Source organism: Equus caballus, chromosome 11 (genome assembly GCF_041296265.1).
Source record: "Equus caballus isolate H_3958 breed thoroughbred chromosome 11, TB-T2T, whole genome shotgun sequence".
Classification (NCBI taxonomy): domain Eukaryota; kingdom Metazoa; phylum Chordata; class Mammalia; order Perissodactyla; family Equidae; genus Equus; species Equus caballus.
Window position 1 is genome coordinate 58,871,433 of NC_091694.1, and position 17,927 is coordinate 58,889,359.

At 40.3% G+C, this 17,927-nt stretch overlaps 1 protein-coding gene across 5 annotated transcripts in view; it reads left to right on the top strand.

Annotated features, from left to right (window-relative positions):
• The first annotated feature begins 714 nt into the window (after positions 1–714).
• Positions 715–17,927, top strand: part of ULK2 (unc-51 like autophagy activating kinase 2) — an 84,630-nt gene continuing 67,417 nt past the window's right edge. For 4 of the 5 annotated variants that reach the window (XR_002811719.2, XM_023653604.2, XM_023653609.2 and 1 more), the window contains exons 1-5: positions 715–1,319; positions 2,419–2,511; positions 3,640–3,681; positions 13,940–13,972; positions 14,275–14,311. Coding sequence is in view for 4 of the 5 variants with exons in the window: in XM_023653604.2 (XP_023509372.1) it covers positions 1,230–1,319; positions 2,419–2,511; positions 3,640–3,681; positions 13,940–13,972; positions 14,275–14,311 (295 nt within the window). In the remaining variant the exon portion in view is untranslated. Of the gene's footprint in view, positions 1,320–1,347; positions 1,799–2,418; positions 2,512–3,639; positions 3,682–13,939; positions 13,973–14,274; positions 14,312–17,927 lie in introns of those variants that run through there. The other variant, XM_023653608.2, reaches the window with a different exon arrangement.

The window sequence follows — 17,927 nt, forward strand, 5'->3', positions numbered from 1 at the left end:
GTTGACAGATGAGCTCCTGTTAGTTGGACTGTAATAATCAGGTAGGAAAGAAAGCTCCCTTAAGCCATTCAAGGTAAGCTTGCGGGCAAACCAGCAGGACACCAGGAGGCTGGGAAGCAGGGGTTCTCATCAAAGTCTGGAAACGTATGCAATACTGAGACTGCAGGCATAAGAATTTCTCTGGGAAGAGGGTTCTGCGCTGTCACAGAAGCTGAGGGACACGAAGCGGTGCAGGATCCCTGCCCTACACCATCTCATCAGAGACCCTGAGCAGTCCACGCAGAAGGGTCGGGGAAGAGCGGCAGTTTGGCAGCATGACTTCTGGTTTTAGAGGACGCGAGAAAGGCCGGGCTCTAGGAGATGCTCCTTTGCCCTCACCGGATCCCTGGGATCTACACAGCACAAGGGACGTCCCCGTCCGCCCTGCAGCAAGAGTTCAAGACCCGCTTCTTCAAAGCCCACCTCCCAGCAGGCCCACCCCGGGGCGTGGCAGGCTCGAATCTGCTCCCAGGCCCGGCGCGGAGGCCGCAGCGGCTAACTAGCTGGGGCCACCGCGCCTTGCACCCTCCTTCTCTGCCTCGGGGAGTGACGGGACTCGCCCCGGCGGCGGCCGCCTTGCCCCGAGGGGCGCGTGCACTCGTTTTTCCGGCGGAGGGAGCGCGGCTCGCTGCGCGCTGCGTCCTACAAGAAGCACTGACGTAGGGGAGGGCCGGCAGTCGGCGCGGGAGCGGCCGGCGCTGGTTGCGCTGTGTCTCGCTGTGGTGTCGCGGTAGCGCGGGGCGGACGGCCGTGCTGGCCCCAGGGCGGTGGTCGCCGTCGCAGCGGCGCCCTCGGCGGAGAGGGCCGAAGCGGCCGGCCGAGCTGGGGATGGGGAGGGCCGGGTCCCGCATCTCTGCCGGGCGCGCGTGCGGCTCCGAGCGCGCACAGTGACGGCGACGGCGCCCCTGGCCCGGCAGCGCCGAGGCCGCTTCGCCAGGGAGCCCGCGGCCGGCGGCGGCCGGGCCATGAAGAGCGGGCGAGGCCCGGTCAGGCCTCGCTGACCCCGGCCCCGCGCGGCGGCCTCCCCCGTTTCCGCTCCGGCCTCTCGGCATGAGCGTCCGCCCGGGCCCGGGGCCGCGGCTGCCCCAGTCTGGCGGCCCGCGGGGGCGCTGCGGGCCGGCGGGCCCGCGGTGCTGATCCCGGCCCGCTGCGCTGCCCCCTCGCCCGCTGTGTGCCCCGGGGGCGCGGTCATGGAGGTGGTGGGCGACTTCGAGTACAGCAAGAGGGACCTCGTGGGACACGGGGCCTTCGCCGTGGTCTTCCGGGGGCGGCACCGCCAGGTGAGCCGCCGGCCGGGGCGCGGCCCCCGGGCTGGGCCTGAGGCGCGGCGCCGAGGCCCGCCATTGTGCGCGCCGGCCGGGGCGCGGGCTCTTTCGGTCGGGCGGGGTGGTTGTGCGGCCGGAGCCGCCCCTCCTGCCGGCGCCTGGGACCCGGAGCGCCCTGAGGGCTTCGTCCCCTGGCCTGCCCGGGGAGCCCGGCCTCCCGAACGTGCCCCGCGTGCGAGAGGGCTGCCCGGCGCCCTGCACGGCCCGGGGCTCGGGCGTGGACGGACCTGGGGTGTCGCCTTCGAGGTCGATAACTGCAGACCCAGCGGAAAACGGGCTGGTTTCCCGTGAGCCCGCGGCGTTCTCGAACCCGGGGGTGTCGCGTTTCCCAGCGCTGGTCCTCCACCTGCCCCCCCGGGGCTGAGGCGGGCGGCCTCCGAGGGGAGGAGATGGTTGGACGCTCCCTTTTTCAGTTCAGATAAACGCGAAAGCAGGTTCGGCATTTTTGTTTTTTCTTTTTTAAGCTTTTGCTCTTTCGCAAGTAGGGTCACACGAGGTTTTAGAATCTGAAGAATTTGGAGAGGCACCTCGGGAGTGGAACTGATCCTAACGGGGGTGGCAGGTCTGGTGGCTGCCAAGGGGCATGTTAAAAGTGGGCTGGCTTTGTTGCTTCTCAGAGTAATAAATGCTACTTAGTTTTCATCTATTATGAAAATAGGTTAAAACTCAAGAAAACGGTAGTTAAAACTCGGTTTAATCCTGCCAAGCTGTCAGATGTGTTTTCGGTTAACCGTACCATCTTCCAGCTTCTCCGCATTTCTCCGCAACTGTTAAATGGTTGGAAACTGTTCTTTTTTCTCTCAACGCTGGTTGCTATGTGGTCTTCATATTTATCATGTTTGGTGGCTGTCTTGTAGGACATTAGCTTGTTAATCGTCGTAATTTATGAAGTCATTTTCCTGTTGTTGGAGATTCAGGTTCTTTAACGTTTTTTTTTTTTCCTCAGTGCTGTACATGAATTTGCTGAAAACATCGTTATGTTTATAGGTTTTTTTCCCTGTTGAGTTATTTCTGTGGAGTAATTTTCAGAAGTAACACTGTTTTTTCTTTTCAGAAAACTGATTGGGAGGTAGCTATTAAAAGTATTAATAAAAAGAACTTGTCAAAATCACAACTACTACTTGGGAAGGAAATTAAAATCTTAAAGGTATGTTTACTTAGGTGATATTTCGTACCAGGTTAAAACTTACTGTAAGTTAAATGAATGCATGATGACATCCTTTACAATTTTGGTATTTGGAGCCAAGTTTGAGAGTTTTCACCTGTTGCTCATTTTTGCACGCTCTGTTTTTTGAAACATTGAGTACTCAGAAGATATTTTTAAAAAACAGAAGTTTGTGGCTCTTGGTCAGTGGTTGGACAGAGTCTGTGGAAACTGATTTTAGCTTTTCATAATTTCTTTTCTTCTTTCCCGGAGTTGTGTTATTGTTTGAGAAGAGGCAGGCCCCTGTTGTATGTTACTTACCTCTTCTGTTGATGCCTTTCGTGTTAGGTGTGCTCTGGGACGGAGAGCACTTGGGGCCTTTTTTCCTTATAAACTGAAGAAAGTTATTTTCCTTGGAAGTGGTCTTTTGAGATCACGCACTAGCACTGTTATCAAGTAAGATGTTTTGAGGAAAAAAAGCGTCCTGTGGTCAAATAAGTGTGGAAAATCCTGTTTTCTAAGGACCTAGAGAGTCACAAAGTGTTTAGCCCATTAAAGAAAGTCTGAAAAATTACTCAATGAAGAAACTAGTTTAGGTTTATTTAACCCAGTGTTTCCCAAACTAATATGAACATGGAACCCTCATCTAACACCAGCTTTCATCAAAACTACTATCTGTGGGCAGCGCTTTGGTAAGAATTAGCTCTTTGAGCTAAGAATTATACTTTGTTTTCTTTCAGGCAAATAATGTGCTTTTTAAACCACTTTGGAGTTTAATGCCTCTGTTGTTGTTAGAAATTGTGTATTATATTGAAAAGACCAGCAGAAAGCCTATGGTTATACTAACTATGACATTTATTTTGTAAACAAGAGTACTCGCCTTGTTAAGAGTCTGAAAAATGGTGGCGAAAAAATATTTAGGTCCCAAGTAAAGTTTAATCAGGCACATTTCTTCATATTCTTTAGTAGATTGAATTGTCCTAATCTTGTATCAAGGTGTACTAAACTAGAAATAGAATATGTGTATATATATGTGTATGTATGCTTAAATTAATTTTTATTTGCATATTGAAATATATTAAAGTTATCAGAATATATACAAATGTTTTGAATTCTCAATTTTCTTAACAGGAACTGCAGCACGAAAATATTGTAGCTCTCTATGATGTTCAGGTACCTTATTTTGCATTTAAAAAAATTGTATGTCTGTTAATAAAAAAAGTTTTTTTTCTGTTTCATTCGAATTAAATGAATCTTACTGGAAATAGAAAATTGCCTTATTGTTGAAAGATACGTCACTTGAGTTACATGTTTATTAAGAAATTGTTTAAAATAGCATAGAACAATAGGATAAAATAAATAATGTGCTGCCTGAGTAAACTTATTTACAAGTCTTAATATACTGTAGGAGTAGTGTTGTTTTAGGTCAAGTAGAGGAATATTGATACCAGATCTAGCATTTCTGTGATAAATATAGAAAGGACTATTCTGGGCTATTAAAAAATTAGATAGAGCTTTGTTATTATTGCAAAAGCAACATTTGCTAATTGTAGAGATGTTAGAAAATAAACTAAGAACAAGGAAACTCTGCATGTTCATCACCCAGGTATGTCTGTGATTTTGCCCTTGGATACAGTAGAGTTGCGTTTTATCTGGAGGTGGGAACGCTGAGTTCTGAAGTTATCTTCTAAGGCAGCATTTCTATATAGTCAAAATTACCTTTGAAAATTCTTTTAAAAAGCCCAACTTTGGAGAAAGTTGCCATTTTTGGGTGGAGCACCAGAGCAAGTAGTTGGCTTATATTTAGGGGCCATACTGTGCTTAGAAAAACTTCCTTTAAGCCCTAGACTCACACTTGGCCAGTGTGGTACTCGCCCTGTGAGAGCCCCGGGCTCCGAGATCTACCGAGAGACAGCAGGTGCCGCGTTTCCCTCCACTCACACCAAGGCACGCCAGGGTGCATGGTCTACACGACTTCCTTCTTTTGTTTGGCTTAATCTGGACAGTTGAATGCCAGTAAAGTCAATGGATGTGTTATGTGATTCTGCTGATGTATTTCTAGCTAGAATCTTTTCTGTTTACACTTGGCATTACTCAGATTCATTCGTTTTGTAAGGTTTTGAGTGGCTGGTATGTGCCAGGCATTGTTCTGAGTGCTAGGAATAAAGCAGTGAGTAAAACAAAGTTCTTGCTCTCGGTGTGCTTAATTTTAGTGGGGTGAGACAAAATGAACTGTTCCATATGTACTTTTTAATATAGTCATTTTTCATGTAGTCATATCACACCAAAGTGTTTAACTACACCCATGTTATAAGACGTTTAGATTTTTACCATTATAGAAAAATCCCTTGACGATAATATATACTTTCTGAATATGTCTGATTATTTCTTTTAAGTTCAATTTCTAGAATTGGAATTACCAGGGCAAATAGCATGCACAATTTTAAAGTTTTTGATTGTAGCATGTGATTATTCTCTAAAAAAATTGCAATTTAAAGTCCATGCACAGAATATGTGAGAGCTGCAGGTGTGTTTTATACCTGTTTAAATAGGTGTAACTTGTTCCTTCATTTGAGAAATTCAAAGCAGCATAGAAAGAAAGGGGAAAAAAAGTTTAAAGTAAAAACTAAACACATCTCACAATCTCTAGTTGAAATGTGTGAATTCTCCACAGAGTTATTTGTGGAGTTTGTCTTAGTCTCTATAGATAGAGGGCACCAAGTGGTACCAGTCAGTGCCTGGTACAAAAATTGTTAAATAATATTAACACTTAATTTCCCATTTTTTGAGAGGTACAGAAAACCCTGTCAATTGCAGAGTAGGTTTTGCTTTCTGAGTAGAGAGTATACTTAGATTTTGTCTATCACAATGAAAAATATTAAGTACTAGCTTTGGTTGTAGAATGAGATATTGTTAGGGAGAACATGTACTCTTGAGCATTTGGCTATCAAGTAAATGGTCTTGATCTAATATTTTAGATTTGCTTCCTTGAAGGGGTACAGTGTGTTTGTAGAGGCCAGTACAGTAGTTTTATCAACTTGAAATGAACATAGTTTTTACTGGCCATCAACTTTGGAGATCCATCTAAAGTTTATGGACACACTTTTATAAATTGAGGCCTTTTGACATTGTTTATAAGCATCAAGTTTCAGTTTAGATGACACTTAAAAAGAAAAACACGTTTTCCCTAATTACAAAAGTAATATATGTCCGTAGTTAAAGTAATCAAACATTGTCAAAATGAAGTAATTCAAAAAGAAATGGCAATTCCTAGAGATAACCACTCTTGTATTTTTTTTAGAGTTTTCTAAATACATATATGAATTTATAGTCATTTATACTTGGGTTTTTAAGTTTTTCATTGTGAGAGACTTATTAATAGTGTTTTTACAGAAACAACTTGTTTTACTAAACTTAATGTATCTTGGATAACTTTTCATATTAAGTATAATACTGTAGGGCTAAATGATAATTTATTTACTTGAAACCTGGTTGTGGCCATTTGAGTTGTTTATTTTTCCCTATTAGAAACAGTGCACAGAGAAAGTTTTGTACATACATCTTTGCTTATTTGTATGAGTGTGCCTGTAGAATAAATTCCTTGACTTGGAATTACTTGGTCAAAGAATTTACCATGTTGCCTTCCAAAAGATTGTACCAATTTATTTTGACCAATAATGACCTGTCGGTTTTTCTTTTCTTTTTTTTTTTACCATCTCATGTGAGGAAAATATCGTAATTAAATTAATTAATTAATTTTTGGTGAAGAAGATTGGTCGTGAGCTAACGTCTATGCCAATCTTCCTCTTTTTGCTTGAGGAAGATTTTTGCTGAGCTAACATCTGTGCCAGTCTTCCTCTATTTTTTTATGTGGGATGCCACCACAGCATGGCTTGATGAGTGTGGTTTGATGAGCGGTGCTAGGTGTGCGCCAGGGATCCGAACCCACGAACCCTGGGCCTCTGAAGTGGAGCATGTGAACTTAAGCACTATGCCACCTGGCCGGCCCCCTAACCCGGAAGCTTTTGGAAGCCTGTCTGTTTGGATTTTTAGGGAGGCTTCTTTATACAGTTATGCAGTATGTAATGATGGTGGTCCCATAATATCAGTACCTTATAGCCTAGGTGTGTGGTAGGCTATACCATCTAGGTTTGTGTTAGTACATTCTATATGATGTTCCCACAATGACAGAATTGCCTAAAGACGCGTTTCTCAGAACGTATCCCTCTAGTTAAGTGATGCATGACTGTGTAGGTACAGTTGATTAAATCATTGGCCATTGGTGGTTGAAACTGAACCTCTAGATCGTTTCCCCTCTCCAGAGGTCAGCGGGTAGGACTGAAAGTTGCAACCCCCTAATCGTATGGTTGTTACCCTGGGAACCAGCACCTGTCCTTAGGTGACCTGGGGACTTTCAGAAAGTGACTTCATTAACATAGCAAAAGACCTTTATCACTCTCATTGCTTAGGAAATTCCAAAATTTTAGCTTTGTGCCAGGAACAGGGGCATAGACCAAATATATATTTCTTATTATAAATCACAACCTCACGTATGTATTCTGAATATTTTTGAAATCTTTAGTGTGATTAGCATTATTGAGATAGAGATTAAGGAAAAAGTTTTTCTGCAAACTTATGTTGGTTTGTGTCAGGTCAGTAAACTAGGACTGGCTTTCGTAGATTGTTTTTGCATCTCTGAGTTTTTTCGAGCATGATCTAAGAGGAAGCGTCCTGGATGGGAATAAGGAAAGCTGGGTATAGAGTACTATTTCTATATCAAGCTCAATTTAGGAAGTCGAGCAAGCCACTTCTTGTCCTTTTTACCACCACCCCCTCAGTAAAGTGCGGGTGATAATCCGACCCTGTTTACTCTTGGGATAATATGAGGTTATTTAGTACGAGGTAACCCCCTGGGGGGGGGGGGGCTTAGTCTTAGGACTGCAGGAGAGTGGTGTTTCTTTCTTCTTTTTCTGTGAGATAACCTGTAGCAGTTGCCAGAGGGGTAGAGAAAGAATTAGGGAAAGTAGCAGAGAAATGTGAAGTATGGATGTAGGAGACAGGAATTTTTCCTTCAATCTTTCTCTTGCTATTTACTTAATTCTTTTGTTAATTTGTATTTCTCGAGTTCTGCTTCTTTGAATTCTGCTGGAGAGAACCATCTACTCATGCTGACTTTTTAAATTCACTTTATCTTTATTATTTTTTAAATTACAAAAGTAATAGGCCCTCAGTAGAAAAACAGTTCAAGTGGTCTAACAGTATAAAAAGTGAAAAAGAGAGACCCTCTTTTGAGAACTCTGTTTCCTTTTTCCAGAAGAAACCACTGTTGTGTGCTTCAAGACTTTTTTTTTTAAAAATTTTTATTGAGTTGATGATGGTTTACAACCTTGTGAAATTTCACTTATACATTATTGTCTGTCAGTCGTGTTGTAGGTGCACCACTTCACCCTTTGTGCCCACCTCCCCCGCCCTTCCCTTGGTAGCCACTAATCTGTTCTCTTTGTCCACATGTTTAACTTCACTTGTGAGTGGAGTCATACAGAGATTGTCTTTCTCTATCTGGCTTATTTCACTTAACATAATATCCTCAAGGTCCATCCATGTTGTTGTGAATGGGGTAATTTTATCCTTTTTGAATGGCTGAGTAGTATGCCATTGTATATATACACCATATCTTCTTTCTCCAATCATCAGTTGATGGGTACTTCGGTTGCTTCCATGTCTTGGCTATTGTGAATAATGCTGCAAGGAACATAGGGGTGCATGGGACTTTTGGAATTGCTGACTTCAAGTTATTTGGATAGATACCCAGCAGTGGGATGGCTGGGTCATATGGTATCTCTATTTTTAATTTTTTGAGAAATCTCCATACTGTTTTCCATAGTGGCTGCACCAGTTTGCATTCCCACCAGCAGTGTATGATAGTTCCTTTTTCTCCACAACCTCTCCACCATTTGTTACTTTTTGTTTTGGTTAATTTTGACATTCTAATGGGTGTAAGGTGATATCTTAGTGTAGTTTTGACTTGCATTTCCCTGATGATCAGTGATGATGAGCATCTTTTCATGTGCCTATTGGCCATCCGTGTATCTTCTTTGGAGAATGTCTGTTCATGTCTCCTGCCCATTTTTTTATCGGATTGTTTGATTTTTTGTTGTTGAGTTGTGTGAGTTCTTTACATATTACGGAGATTAACCCTTTGTCGGATATATGACTTGCAAATATTCTTTCCCAATTAGTGGGTTGTTTTTTTGTTTCAATCCTATTTTCCCTTGTCTTGAAGAAGCTCTTTAGTCTGATGAAGTCCCATTTGTTTATTCTTTCTATTGTTTCCCTTGTCTGGGAAGACATGGTATCTGAAAAGATCCTTTTAATACTGATGTCAAAGAGTGTACTGCCTATATTAAGACTTGCTTATTTTTTTAATGCATATGTTCACATATGCATGCACTCAACCTATTTGGAAAACAAAAGCACTTTTTTGTTTTAATTGGCCCTATATTGAGGACATCTTTTCAACTCAGGACATCCTCATTGCCTTTTTTTTTTCTGAGGAAGATTAGCCCTGAGCTAACATCTTGCCAATCTTTGTCCTTTTTTGCTTGAGGAAGATTAGCCCTGAGCTAACATCTGTGCCAGTCTTCCTCTATTTTATATGTGGGTTGCGGCCACAGCATGGCTGATGAGTGGTGTAGGTCTGTGCCTGGGATCTGAACCTGTGAACCAGGGCCACTGAAGCGGAATGTGCCAAACTGAACCACTAGGTCATGGGGCCAGCTCCCTCCTCATTACTTTCATAGTAATGCCTTCTTGATTTAAGAGGCTAGTAGAAGCAATAAAAATGGCTTGTTGTGGTTTCTCCTTTGGATCCTCTTTTACCGTTTCTCCTTGTTGAAATGGATCTTGCAAGGGGCAATTCCTAGGAGAGGAATTTCTGGATCATAGGGGATAGTAGACCCAGTTTTAGTAGATACTGCCAGTGTAATTGATACCAAACCTCTTAATCTCAAGTTTGCATGCCCAATGCACAGTAAACCAGTCACTGAGACATTGGTGCTTGGATATGGAGAAAGGTTTATTTGACTTGGCCAAAACAAGGTGGGAGCATAGGTTCTCTCAAATCTGCCTTAAGGAGAAGAAGGCAAGAGGGTTTTATACTGCTAAGGGGCTTGGCAGGAAGAGCTTTGGAGAAACAAAAGGGTTACTCCCAATAAGCCTCTGGGCAATCTGACTTCAGGGAATATGGCAGCTAGGGCTGGTCATCCAGGTGGTTGCAACCTCCCTGAAGACGTTCTCTTCCTTCTGCAAAACAAGCTCACAAATCCTCGGGACTCCTGAGTCACCCCCAAGGTTAAACAAGAAAACGCTAAATCGACAAGGTTCATCTATGTCTGTGTTGGGAACAAGGCTGAAAGGCAATCACATTCTTTTTTTTTTTGTGGGGGGGGAAGATTAGCCCTGAGCTAACATCTGCTGCCAATCTTCCTCTTTTTGCTGAGGAAGACTGGCCTTGAGCTAACATCTGTGCCCATCTTCCTCTACTTTTTTATATGTGGGATGCTTGCCACAGCATGGCTTGACAAGTGATGTGTAGGTCTGCACCCGGGATCTGAACTGGTGAAGCCCGGGCCGCCAGAGCAGAACATGTGAACTTAACTGCTGCGCCACTGGGCCGGCTCCGCCATCATGTTCTTATTGAACATCTACAGTAATCCTCAGGTACATGGCTTTGTATTTATTTCTGCTCCCAGTAAGTGTTTGACAGTTCCAGTTGCTCCACATCCTTGCCAACACTTGGGGAATTTTAGCCATTCTGATGTGGTATCTTACAATATTAATTAGCATTTTCCTGATGACTACTGATTTGGGCACCTTTTGTAAGTTTATTAGTCATTTAAATATCTTCTTTTTGAAATACCTGTGGAAGTCTCTTGCCTGTTTTTCCACTGGGTCGTCTTTTTGTTATTAGTTTGTTGGAATTCTTTATATATTGTGGATATGAGTCCTTTGCCAGATATATGTGTTGTAAATGACTTACCCATACTGTGACTCACCTTTTTACTGTCTTAATGGTTTATTTTGTTGAACAGAAATTCTTAATTTTAATATAGTCCAGTTTATTCTTTCTTCCTTCTATATTTAGTGCTTTTATAGCATATTTAGGAAAACTTTGCTTACCCTAGGGTTATGAAGATATTTGCCTAGGTTTTTTCCCAGAGTCTTTATCGTTTTGTCTTTACATTTAGCTTCATAATCTACCTGGAATTGATTTGTATATGTGGTGTGAAGTAGATCCATTACTTTCCCAGGTGGGCAGCTGCTGGGCCCGTTTACTGAGCAGGCACACCTTTCCCTTCGGTACCGGGGTGTCTGCTTTGTCCTAACTTAACGACTACGTGTGTGTAGGACTGTTTCTACATACTCTCTTCTGTCCTCTTAGCCTTTACCCCACTGTCTCTCTTACTGTGGTTTTGTAGTAAGTTCTGATATTTAGGAGTATGTCTTCCAACTTTTTTTTTCCTTTTTTCAGATTATATTTAGTTATTGGCCTTTTGCATTTCCACATAAATTTTAGAATCAACTTGTCAATTTCCGTACACACACACACACACACACACACAGACACAGACACACATAGACACAGCAGACACACACAGACACAGACACAACCTCCTTGGATTTTGATTGGGATTACACTGAAACTTAAGGAGAATTTCTTTGTGGAAAGGTTTTAAATTATAATTCAATTTCTTTAATACGTAAGAGCCTTTTCAAATTTTCTATTTCTTGTCAGTTTTAGTAAGTTATAGTTTCCCTCAAATTTTTTTTAATTTGTTTATTTCATCTAAATTTCCATGTACTGGCATAGAGTTCATAATAATAATATCCTCTTTTTTTTTTCCTTTGAGATTTGATTTTTATCTTAGTTATTAAGGAATTTGAGTAGGGAAATGGTAAAATGAGATTCATTATGTTTAACTTTGTTGATGGAAGTGCTGGGGAATAGTTGAGAATGAGAGTTTCTTTATATTAGGAAAGGAGGATAAATATGTGTTATGCTTTGGAAACCCTGTGGTGGTCTGGCTTACAGGTTATATTGGCCTCACTTCTCAGCCTTTCTGACCCTACGGTTATCTTTTCAAGTTCCTCCCTGGTACTCCAGTACCATTTGAGTTTCAGTGTGTCTATAGATGACTTGACAGATTTTGCTAAAAAAATGAACTGTTTTTCTCTTTCCTTCTGCCGACTCTCTTCTGACTCTTGCAGCTACTCATGCTCCAGATTAGTTAAGCGCTTCTTTTAAAAGATGTGCACTGTTTTGTAAAGGGATCTTTAAGAAACGGGGTGTTCACGAGAGAGAATGATTGAACCTGTGGAGATTTTCATTGTTTTAAATGTGGGCAGAAGAAGGTTTGCATGAGAAGTTAAGGATGTTAAACTATTTCTGTCTTATTTATTATTTATTGAATGGGTGAATGAATGAATGAATGGGGAAAACTCAGTGGTTATGTATACCCCCCAAATTGTGAATACCAAAATGGGACTTGGACTTCTTCATTCTGAGTAAACAAGAGTTCTTTGTGGCTGTTTAGCCTCCCCTCAGGAATTCCTGGTGCTCTTTTCTCTTCAGTGGTTAGGGTGTGGTGCCATTAAATGATTAAACAATACTGATTGGGGATAATATTTTTGTACTTTACACTAGAGAAGAAGATTTTATCGAAAGTTATCATGTTTAAGGATTTCTCAGTACTTTTAGAGATGGTAGGATGGTTTGGTCTGGATTTGATCAGGTTTTGTGATTAAGACTAGTTCACAATGGAGATGCTTGAACTCTTAGAAATATATTTTTCTTTTTATTTATGATAAAAGGAAATAAATATTTATTTCTTACAGACTTGAGCCTCTAGCCTGCTGGGAGCTGACTGTTCTCTGCCTCCTTCCTAACGTATTAGGGGAGTGCTCTTAGGGACGCCAGGCGTCCGCTTCAGGCTTGCAGCCTGCCTCTCCGTGTGTGTGATCCTGCTTGGGCGGGACTGTGGCTCCTTGTTCCTTGGCAGAGAGCACCAGGCATTGCCGTTCTCCTGAACCTCCATATACCTCTGGGAAGGGGGTCAAAGAATTGGTCCTGATGTATTTTAATTTTTTTATCTAGTCCTCTGGAGAAATAAGTGACGTAAGTCATCCTAAGTCACTGAATTCTTGCAGGACATAATTTAATTCAGGTCTTGACTTGTGGCATCCTGAACCTTGGTGAATGTGGTGAAACCACTTGTGTGGCAGCCCCTTGTAATGCTCCGCATTGCACTCAAGTGCTTTAAACTACCTGTGGTGAGGCACAGGTTTTTATTGCTAAGCTGTGTGAAGTGACACTTTTAGAAAATCCTATAAAGATGAATTATTATAAAAGTGAAATAAAAAAGGCCCTACAAAGAGATGTCCGAGGTTCAGCAGATATAAAATTACTTTGTTAACTTACTTTAACCTTTTAAAATTCTTACTCTGAATTTCTGTAATTCTCTCATTGTGAGCTAGTACCAAATAATTGGCTGACTAGCACTGGTCCTTGAATCACCCTCTGAGGATTGCTGCCCCGGACCGGCCCCGTTTCTGCCCTACCCCTCCTTTTGTTTTCCCATGAGCACTCTATTCTTGAATTTAGGATCTTGGTGAAGCGAAGTACTACTTGGAAGGGCTATCTCTTGAATCACATTTGGGCGCTGGCTCCAGTTAAACTGAAGGGAAGTCCAATTTAAAATTTAATTAACATTATGAAAATTATTATTGAAGAATCAGCTAATCAGTCTTTGAATTACTTACCCAAGCAACAGACCTGGAGCTATATGAATTTTGGAAGACTTGGTAAAAATTTCTCAAATCATTCCCTTAAAATCAGTCTCTTACCAAAACATATGATGAAATGTCTTCCCTTTGCCAACAATTGCCAGATAATGTGATTGCCTCCAAACAAACATAAAAACCAGAAAGAAAAAAAGCATTCTAGACCGTATGTTCCAGAAATCAGGTTGTGCATTCAGCATTCTGGGGAGGAGTCTCAGGGTGCTCTAAATCATGAACTTTTTAAAGTGGAAGTGCTTCTCTGAGGACCAGAGAATTCTTCCCTTTTTTCACAAGTGGTAAATTTACCGTAACCATAACCAAAAGGTGACTCTTTCTTTAGTTCTGTTAATGAACAGAATTTAACTTCTTGATCACTACGTTAATGTCATGAAAACTTTATTTGGCTTTGAAGCTGAGATGCTTAAATCATTGTGTTGGGGATTTTAAATTTCACTTACTAATGGATTTTGTGATTTCATTTTACTTGTTTAATAATGAACAAGTGTAGTATTTTTATTAGCTATCATTATTTTAAAATTTGTGCTTAATTTTTTCTCTAATCTAAATGATATTTAGTATGTTTACTTTTCAGGAATTACCCAACTCTGTCTTCCTGGTGATGGAGGTAGGTAGTATACAAGCTTCTGTTTAATGTATTTCAAATTCCTTTGGATTAATATGTATGTACTTTAAAATTGACAGTAGATTTATTATTTGAAATTTTGAATTAATAAAATTGATTCTGTGATTTAGAGTTTACTTCATAAAGAACATAAAATTAAAAAATTTTTATTGTGTAATTTTTATAAATGTTTTTCAGACCAGATTTACATATATACAAATTTTTAATTAAAATTAACTGATAGTATATTGAATTAATCTTGAATTGGTGTCCTTATTTTCATTACTTTTTCTTTTATATGTCAGTATTGCAATGGTGGAGACTTGGCAGATTATTTGCAAGGTAATTTTTTGTATGTGTCAATGTTCAATAAAGATCGTACTATAGTCTGTTTAATCCTGAGAGTTACTTGTGAAATATGCTACCCCTGTTTTCTGCACTTGTATAGGAACATTCAATAAATATTTGTGTATTTGTTTAATTGTGGTCACTTTGCTGACTAACTATTGTTTGTTGTGATTTTGTTCCTAAACTTTAAGTACTTACTTTAGATATGCGTCTCTTTCAGTGTGTTTGAGAAAAAACCAAATAGAATTTCTGTTCTTCAGAAGACTCGACTGGGTTCCCTTCAGTGAAACGTTAATCCCTTTCATGTCTTTCAAAAAAAAAAAATCATAATGGAAGAATATATCCAAGAATGTATTTATTAATGTGAATGTTTCTTGTAAATTAAAAAAAAAGGTGTTATTAAGGATTAAAGGTAACATTGAAATTATTTTGTGGCACAGAGATAAGATTTTAGTACTAAAATCTAGTACTTAGATCTTAGATCGTGCTTGAAATTCTGAATCCAAAATGTGTACTTTTGGGATAATAAGCATTTGGATCAAATTGTGTCCCTCAAAAATGTTTTTTTTTTTTTTAATGATGTTAGGTGAGACCAGCATCTACTTATTCAGCCCTTAAAGGTGCAAGGGAAATATGTAAAAAGATATAAAAGGTTCATAATTCATCTATAAATAGATTCTGCCAATTGATGGTAATAACATGAAGGCATCAATAAATATACCCACAAAGGGTATGGACAGTTTACAAGAGAGAAACATATTACAAATGTTCAATTTCACCTAGTAATCAGAGAGTGCAATTAAAAATTAGATTTAAAAAATCTTTAAAATATAAAATATTGCTGACATCAAAAGCTGTGTGGAGAATGATGCTGCTATAACTCCTCCCCCCAATTAAAAAACAAATGGTAAGTACGCTTGAAGCTCCCTGTAAGCCATTCTGTAGTCCCACTCCTGTCCTTCCTGCTTAGAGACAATTGTTATCCTGAATTTGGTTGTTTGTTCCATGTGTGTTTTGTATTTTTCCCAACTGAGATTCTTTTTTAAAAAAATGTCAATTTGGTAAAAAAAAAATGTTCAAAATGTCATTTATTAGTAGATAGAAAGCAGTGAGACAGGTACTTTTGCTCACTACTGGTGGAAAGGAGTTGAAGCCAGAAGATACCTTGCTTCTGCCAGTCTCTGAACCCTTGAGTTCCTCAGAATCTAGACGTTTGTTCTTAGTGATCCAGATAAAGGCATCTTTCCACTGGGGTCAGATTGAGTGGCACCTTAGCCCTTTAGAGCCCTGGGTAAGAGTATCAGTTACTTTCACTGACAGAAGTCCTCTATTTGCTGATATAGGCAGTATTACTGGTATGGCAAATTGAAGTTGGCTTTGACAGCAGGTTTTTTTTTTTTTTAAAGATTGGCACCTGAGCTAACATCTGTTGCCCATCTTTTTTTTCTTCTTCTTCTCCCAAAAGCCCCCCAGTGCATAGTTGTATATTGTAGTTGTAGGTCCTTCTGGTTGTGCTATGTGGGCCGTCACCGTCACCTCAGCATGGCCTGATGAGTGGTACCACGTCTGTGCCCAGGATCTGAATAAGCAAAACCCTGGGCTGCCAAAGTGAAGCACACAAACTTAATCACTTGGCCACGGGGCTGGCCCTGACAGTGTTTTGTCTATGATGTTGAATTCTGTATTTGATCTTCCAGGGCATAGTGTTAGATTTGGAGACCAAAGGGTGAAGAGCTTAGCTGAACGCTAGAGTCAGACAGGCAAGCTGGTTTGCAGCAGTTTGACTGTTTGCATTGCTTAATTGCTGTGTGATTTTGGTCCACTTATTTAACCTCTCCCTTGTCCCTGTCTGCCACAGTCCTTAAGGGAATCCCTTGTATTTTGAAAATACTTGAAAAGATATATAAAATAAATTTGGTTCTCAAGGAATAGTCTAGAGCTGTACCATCCAGTATGGTAGCCACTGACCACATGGGGCTGTTGAGCTCTTGAAATGTGGCTAGTCTGAAGTGAGATGTGCTGTTATGTAAAATACACATTGGATTTTGAACATTTAATAAGAAGAAAAGAATGATTATATCTCATTAAGTTTTTTATATTGATTGCAAGTTGAAATGATAATATTTTGGATGTATTAGGTAAATATATATTTTTAATTTCACCTGTTTCTTTTCACTTTTTAAAATGTGGCTGCTAGAAAATTTAATATGTGGCACATGTTATATTTCTATGGGAGAGAAAATCTGGAATGTCTAAAAAGTCTAGAAGGTCAAATGCCATTATATCACAACACTGATTTAGTCCTTTTATTTGCTTTAACAAATAAGGTGCCTTACACATTTTCAAAAGATAGAAAACAAATTCTATCAATTGCAAGTTTAAAATAAAGCAAATTCTAAATTAATTGGTAAGTTGTGCTTAAACATTTATTCTAGCAGAATACGTTAAGTGTGGCAGCTATGGCTGAATCTACTCTCTCAGGGCTAACTTGCTTAATTCGTTCATTTGAAAGACTTTTGATGTTGACAATGCCTTTAAAATATTAAGTTTTTAATGGGAATTTCAGTTTATGGGATTGTGTCGAGAAATGCACATCCATGTTCATAGAAATATGTGAATTTTTACTACAGTTTGTGCCCAGAAACAGCCTAAACTAGATCATTAATTTTTTCCCCATGGGAACAGTGTTAGAATTTGGACTCTGAATCAAATAAATTTTAAGTATATTCAGTAGTGTGTCATGGGGCAAAGATACAAGTTCTAAGCAGCTGTCATTTAAAGTAGCAAAATTTTTCTAAGCCCTAGAATGAAAACGTAAATGAATGAAATGGGAAAAAACCATACTATTTATTTTAGCTGTTGCAATGTAATTTAAGTAAAACACGTTACAAAAATAAAGCTCTAGTTGTTGATTTGACCCACCCAGTAGTATGCAGTAATTTATGTGTTGCCATCTGTGAGAAAGTAGATCTGGAAGAATACACTCCAAATTTAAACTGTTCATCTCCAAGGGCTGAGACTATGAAAGATTTCACTTTTTATGTGTTTTAGAGTTTGTTTGTTTGTTTTTTAACAGTCAGCATCGGGAAAACAATCCCAAAGAATTAAAAAAAGGGAATAGATTAAGAACAGCCCTCACAGAAGACAGTATTTGATGATTTTTAAACTATGGGGATTTGTTTTTTTCCCCTAAAGACTGGCACCTGAGCTAACAACTGTTGCCAATCTTCTTCTTTTTTCTTTTCCTGCTTTTTGTCCCCAAATTCCCCCAGTACATAGTTGTATATTTTAGTTGTGGGTCCTTCTAGTTGTGGTATGTGAGATGCCACCTCAACATGGCCTAATGAGTGGTGCCATGTCCACGCCCAGGATCCGTACTGGCGAAACCCTGGGCCTCCGAAGCAGAGCGCGCAAACTTAACCACTCCGCCAGGGGCCAGCCCCCCTGGGGATTTGTTTTATTTGAAAATGTTAAGGACATAAAATGTCACTTAGATGTCGTTAAAATGATTTTAAAATCCTGATATTTCACTTGTTCCCAGTTTTTTTTTTTTTTTTAAGATTTTATTTTTCCTTTTTCTCCCAAAGCCCCCCAGTACATAGTTGTGTAT